Source organism: Chinchilla lanigera, unplaced genomic scaffold, assembly GCF_000276665.1.
Source record: "Chinchilla lanigera isolate Chin_1 unplaced genomic scaffold, ChiLan1.0 scaffold00028, whole genome shotgun sequence".
In the NCBI taxonomy this organism is placed as follows: Eukaryota; Metazoa; Chordata; class Mammalia; order Rodentia; family Chinchillidae; genus Chinchilla; species Chinchilla lanigera.
The window spans coordinates 3819953-3827043 of NW_004955429.1; the positions used below are offsets into that span (position 1 = coordinate 3819953).

Sequence of the window (7091 nt, forward strand, 5' to 3'; positions counted from 1 at the left end):
GGTTACTACTCTATCTAAAGAAATGTTGCAAAGACACATGAAACATTTACAGAGCAAACCCAAATTCTAAATGATATAGATCTATAATCTCTATACTGAACATTCTTTACTGCTTTTATAATTAATCCATTGCTTTTGGTAATTGAAGTCACAAGAAAAATAGCTTCAATGTTTGCTTTCTTCAATATACAAGATCTATAATCATTGACTTTATTAACTCATATACCCCTTTCATTACGTTATGGTCTTCAAGAGGTGACCATCCTCAAACTAAATAAAGTTAGATTTATTTATTCCAACTACCTTGTATTGATAGGAGATATGGCAAAATGATATGTGACATTATCTAGTCTCATAATTTTGGTTAATAACCTGCTATTTCACAAGAAGTTTCAGGTAATTTGAAAAGTTAATAATTTTGTCAATGTTGAGTAACATTAACATAGGTTATGACTTTGATATAGCCAGATGATACATCATAAGTTACCCAATATTCAAGGTGATACTCTCACCACCATATATTACTGAGTCATTTACTGAGCACAGCAATAACTAATGATTAAAGTTGATGAAGATTCATAAAGAACAATGTATTATCTGCTGTATAAATAAACTCATTATATCAGATAGATTTCAAAAAAATTTATTAAGTAGACCTTTCAATTTTCTCTGCTCTGTCATTGATTGGTTCCTAAAACACCAATTAATTTTAGCTAGGTGTTACATATTTCCTAACTTCATTTGCCTACTATTTTTATGTATAGGATTCAACACATAGTTCATTGCAAAAGAAAGACAAGTATTAGTTAAATGAGGAGCAATTTGTCTGTTTTCGCTTTCTTGCTGACTCAAAGTGAATTTTAATTTGTGCCGCTTGCTTCTGTTAATGAAACTATTTAAAGTAATTATGAAAGCCTATAACGTTACATAATGAATACATCCTCCTCAATCTTAACAGAGCCTTTTAAAAAGTTAACTTGAGGCTTTATAATAAATACCATTCACAGAAAGTTGCTTTTTTAAAAAAATTTGTAATGGGAACACTTCATACTTTCAAGAAACTCTATAATCAAAACCAATCTGTAAAATCTTGCCAACGTGAAGATATCCTTTAAATTGAGAAAAGGCTGAAACTTTAGTCTTAGTGTTTCTTTTTAATAGTATAAACAACCTCCTGTAACAGAAGAACCATAAATTCTAAAACATAATACTGGTTGCATTTCATTAATTGATAAGCTCTTGGATAGAGTTCCCTTGGAAAACTCTGCCCTGAATATTTTAATATTTTGTCTACTCCTAGTTGAGAAACATATACTTTCTTGTATTATTGGCTTCTTAGAACAGGATCAAAGAACAAATTCTCTCAAAAGTTAAGGTCTTCAAAGGACTACTGTTATCCTGGGACACTAGACCAAATATAAGATGATAATAAGTTTATTCTTCAGAGTATAATGTGCTCAATAATAGTTAAGGCATTTACCATCTTAAAATATGACTAAGAGAAAAATGAAACATAATAAACACAACAAAGCTTCTAGAAATGAAAAAATTAACAATACAGTCAGTGTGGGCAGAATAAATTTCTTTAGATACCACAGAGATGATATCAAGACAGTCCTTCAATGCAAGTAGGCACTCAAGCCCACATTAAAGAGGGAGAAACATCCTATAAAAGAATACATTAAAGTATCAAATTATTAAATCCCTATTTTTGCTTGGTAGCTAAAGAATATAATTCTCATGCTCTAATCCACTTATATTATACAAAGAAAGACTTCTGCTTAATAGAGAAGTAGTAGGACTTGGAAAATCTACTTTTAGAAAAAAGAGGTTACTTCATAATAAAAAGGAAGATCATAACCAGGGTACCTGTTTTTACCTTTGCTTTGCGAAAGTGGTAGACCACCAGCATGCTGACGAAGTCCAGCAGCATACACAGGGCTTGGAAGGAGATGATAGCAAGTCGTAGATACTTATCCTCTTGGACAAAGCATGGGCGGTCATCAGCACAATAGGGACAACCTTCTCTGCAGGGCAGGCAGACATGGGTTTCCTCTGACACCCCTTTCCCACTTCCTGAAGACTGATGATCCGGATCCATTCCTGAAAGTTCCGAACAAAACCACAGGGTCATTTGCACCTCCGAGATAGGTGAGGCAGAGTACAGGATGAAAGCACAGCTTGCCTCTTCGTTTCTTTCCACATCTACTATAGACCTTTAGTTAACTCTCCTGCTAGGAGAGAGAGTTACTTTGCCTTTTAACTCAAACAAAATTCTTTGATGCCTTTGATTTTAAAATTCTCACTCAGAGTAATTGAGAAAAATTAGAAAAAATGGAAATGAAACTCCTGAGGGTAGAAAATAGTCCACTGAGCTTTTTATATCATCATCTACCACTCACATGATGATATTCCCTAAAATACAAATCCCATCCCTCTATAATCATTAAAGAATTAACCAGAATTTGGATAAGAAAGTTGACCTCTTTTATATAGAGAGTAAATATAACCTTCACTTATATCACTTATGAAACTTGACCTAGAGGGCACAGAACCTAAAATGAGGCTTTGATTGTTTTTTAATTCAGCAGAGATCTCATCTACAAAGTTCATTAGGACTAAATTGGATAAAATGGTACTTAACAGTTGTTCAATGTGCAATTGCCTAACAATACTGATGCTTTGCCTAGAGACCAGTCCATATTTACAAGCTACTATATAATTTCCCACTTTGCATACCCATAGGATATTTCCACAGTGTTTGCTAAATGTTGTTATTGATCGTCCATTTAATTTTAGATTCTTCTGTTTCAATTATCCAATGGAAGGTAGCTCTGAAGCTCAGTACCTAAGGTTTATTTTTAGTTTCTCAATTGTGTTCACTTTGGCACCAACAAATATTCAACTAATAACAAATAATGAAAAACTCAAATATTTCCAACTAGGCACTCAGCATAAAAGACATTAGTGAGTATTCACCCAGTTTAGTATAAGACACAATTTTGGTTGAGGAATTCAGGAAAGAGGTTTTTCCATGTAATAGCATTTTACTAATAGAAAGTCTACATCTTTCAACTCTAGTTAAAACTTCACAGTTGTTTTGAAGTATGTTTATCTACTTTTCCTTAGCATATAATCACAAAATTATAATGGAATATCATGCTGTAAAAGAAGATATTACTATTAAGAAAAAAGAAATTTCTTTTAAAAAAGAAGCGAGTTAAGAAGGACTGAGTGAAATGTTAAATTCCATTATCAGACAATTTCAAGTTGTGATCCAATCCATTGTCTAGCAGAAGTAATACAAAATCTGAGAAATATTAATAATATAGTAAGACTGTAGTGTAGGAGCCAGATAAGTATTAGACAGAGAACTTACAGAAAGATTTGGGAGCAGTTGAAATAATGACTGAGAATGTGAAAAGGAAGACACCTGACAAGTAGAAGCATTTACAATGTCATAATACCTGGAAAAGCCTGGAATGCGATCAAGTATGATGACTGAGGAGAAAGGCTATGGGAGTTGATGATTTTATCTCTCATGGACCTTTAAGATAGTACATTCAAAGACTAATGGAGATAGATATTAGGTGTCAGGACTTAGGGGCTAAATAAATGATATTATTTCAGTGAATGTTCCACCAAATGAAAAAAAAAAGAAAAAGAAAAGTTCATGGTAAAGAGGAATGAAGACGGTGTAAAAAAATAAACAAAAAAAATGAGTTGTAATCACCATAAGGAGCCACTGAGAACTAAGGAAAGACACAAAAGACTATGAAAAATGGGCCTAAGAAGTTACTAGTTCAGACTGTATACATTCAAGGGCATCAGTGAATAAATTAACTCTAAAAGCACGTCCTTTAATACTGGAAAAAAAGAATTATACAAGATTCTCAAAAATTTCTTTGTTTTTGTTTTGTTTTGGAGAAAAGAGAAATCATTTGGAAAAACTATGTAGAACTAAAAAAACAAGAAAAAAAAGAAAGAAGGAGGAGGAGCAGAAACAGAAGGAGCGGGAGGAGAAAAGAAAGCCAATCTTGCAGTTTTAGATTTCTCAACAAAGAAGGTAAGAATGCATACTGACAGTGAAAAAAGCAGTTTTGAGGCTGATGACATAAAAGATGAGACAGCAAAACAATCCAAGATGGCTTGCTGGATCAGCTCACAGAAAAATGACCCAGTTAGGTAAGGTAGTATGACTTATTAGGAGACCTAGTCAAGAGAGATAGTCTTATGATTTTTTAAAAATAATTATCTAAAGCATAGAAATAAATAGGATAGAACAGCTAGAAATGAGTAAAGAGGATTGCGTCAGTGACAGTTTTAGTCTTTATTTTCATGTGATTATGAAAATACACTTCAAGAGTAAAAGAAGAGACAAGTAAAAAAAGGAAAAAAGGCCAACATAAGGTGACAGAATGGAGTGGCAGCCTTCACTCTCTGGGGGCAGCTGGTGCACTATCCTCTGGGGACCTCATGTATCTAAGTCAATTTGAGATTAGAGAGGGAATTATTTCTCCATTCACATTACTCATTGATCAAAGGACCAGAGTCAGGAACAACCCTGCATTCCTAGATTATGCTCTCTTGAGTTCTGAACAGCTTCCTGCCTCTTGCATCACGACTTCAGAGGTGCTCCATAGCTGACAATGAGAATCATGTTAAAGATTTCGAGTCTGAGGCAAGGCACAGTACAACTGGTTTGATGCAAAGCCATTCAGAACTGTAGGAAATAGTCATCCCAATGGCTAGAGTTAAAGGTAGGGCTGAGAGGAATTTAAAGTGATAAAAAGCAGGTATCTGATGCAGACAAAAACTTGAGAATGTTAGGGCACACAGAGCAGAAGCTGAGATGAATGAGAAACTAAGACTTGGGAAACAATGTACTAAGTCTTGAGTACAAACTGGTTAACCCACCAAAGTCACCATACTGAATAAAATAAAAATGTCATGGATTCAGAACAAGAGAATCTCAAGAGTTATAGAGTAGTAAGAGAAGTTGGATGTTGGGGGTGATAAAGTATGAGCTCTGAGATTCAGATTTGGGAAGCTAAGGTTAGAATTTCCCCTTTGGGCCAAAATGGAAGAACAGTGACTGAATTTACATTCCCATCAGAAACTACCAAGAACAATGGAGAAAGTACCTGAAATGTGATGGTTTTTCAGATATTGGACATTAATAAGAAAGGACAGTGATTGCTAACAAGTGCAAACATACCCCAAACAAACCAAAGTGGCATAAATAGAACTCTAAAAAAGTTACATTAGTGAAATAAAAGTACCTGTGGAAGGTAAAGCTAGTTGTCTCTGTTAATTGAATCTTTGCTTTCTCCATCAGTTAAATGTGCTGACATGTGCTTATTGGCTTAAAATCTCCTACTTATTTGCATTGAGTATATATTACTTACTTTCTCACAAATGAAATGGGAATTTAAACTATAGCTGCAGAGATACAGTAGGTCTCCCAAAGGGGATGAGCAAAGATCAGCAAGCCTTTGAATCATTCCAACTTGAACATTATTGCTATATGTTAACTGCTTAGCACATTTGAGCTGTTAGTTTTTGTAGATATGACCATGCTGTCCCAGTCATATTTCAGAACCATTTGACAAGTTTGCTGCATTGTAAAATTTTAATCATTTTTTATCAGTCACTCTTAAGCATATTTTTTATTCAGTACCAAAATCATGGTCAATTTCCAATAAATCTAAAAATTCTTATTTCCTCCTTGATTTTTTTCCAGTGGTATGGTGGATTGAACCTAGTACTTTCATGTTAGACTATGCCCCTGAACTTTTTTATTTTTTATTTTGAGACAGGATCTCATTAAATTGCACAATTTGGGCTTGAACTTGCAATCCTCCTGGCTCAGCCTTGTGGAGGGCTAGCATTACAGGTATGCAACACCACTCTTGGCCAAAAGCTACTTTCTTTTTCTACACTGGGGACTGAGTTCAAGACCTTCACAGTGAACTACATTCCCAGGCATTTAAAATTTTTTTTTTATTTTGACAGAGAAACTCACTAAATTGCCCAAGTTGGGCTCAAATTTGGGCTCAAATTTTTTTGCAATCTTCTTTTTGCCTTGCCTCCTAGAGTGTACAATTATTTTATTATGACCAATTTGCCTCAGCCTTCTAGAGTGTACAATTATTTTATTATGACCATTATTTTACTTTCCCATAATTTCTTCATATTTAGTTGTTATTCTGTTGTATAGGTTATGTTTTTGGAGCATACTCAAGTTTTTTTTTAATAAAGTATAAGTGAAAGATTGGGGAAGGTAAGGGTAGTAGCACAAATTATATAGCATTCAACAGAGACAAAAATTCTTTTTGTTTTTTTTCTGGTACCAGGAATCAAACTCATGACCTTGCACTTGCCAGGCAGGTGCTGTGCTGCTGAGCTAAATCCCCAGCCCCAAGACAAAAATTCTTATTCAAAAATTTCTTATTGAACTCAAAAGCTATTCTTGAGTCTCAAACCATGTGTCAGACACCGTTTTAGTAAGATAAATCAGAAAGCAAAACACAGCTCTCTACTTTTGTCAAAACTATGTTTTAGTGGGAGAAAAGAGACAAAAGTGTTAGTAGTCAACACAAGAGGTTAAAAAAAAGGTATGTGAAAACTGAGAAGTGCCAAGAGTTAAAACAGATCGGGACAAAGTGAGAGGAATGCAATATGACGGCAGTGGGAGTTGAAAAGTTAAATGAGGTGGTCAGGGAAGTCTTTACTCTCAAAGTGATGCTTGAACAAAGATTTGAAGGATGTAATGGACAGTAACCACACTGACTTGGGTGGAGAGAATTCCAGGCAGAGGAATAGCCAGAGCAGAGGTGTTGGTCTGGAAGCCCACCTGGTACATGTGAGGAAACATGAGGAGACTGGTGCGTGAAAGCAGAGTGAGTATGGGACATTATAGCATAAAAGAAATAGAAGATTAAAGAAATAGCAGGTGCCGGGTGTGGTGGCTCACACCTGTAATCCCAGATCTCAGGAGGCTGAGGCAGGAGGATCGTTGTGAGTACAAGATCAGCCTTGGATACAAAGTGAGCTCAAGGCCAGTCTGAACTCCATAGTGAAACCCTGCC

General features: G+C 34.9%; 1 protein-coding gene across 1 annotated transcript in view; it reads right to left on the reverse strand.

The window, feature by feature from the left end:
• The window catches only part of Gpr158 (G protein-coupled receptor 158), a 412097-nt gene that overhangs the window by 178189 nt on the left and 226817 nt on the right, over nt 1-7091 (reverse strand). The window contains exon 4 of the mRNA XM_005386897.1: nt 1880-2103. Coding sequence (XP_005386954.1) covers nt 1880-2103 — 224 coding nt within the window. The remainder of the gene's footprint in view (nt 1-1879; nt 2104-7091) is intronic.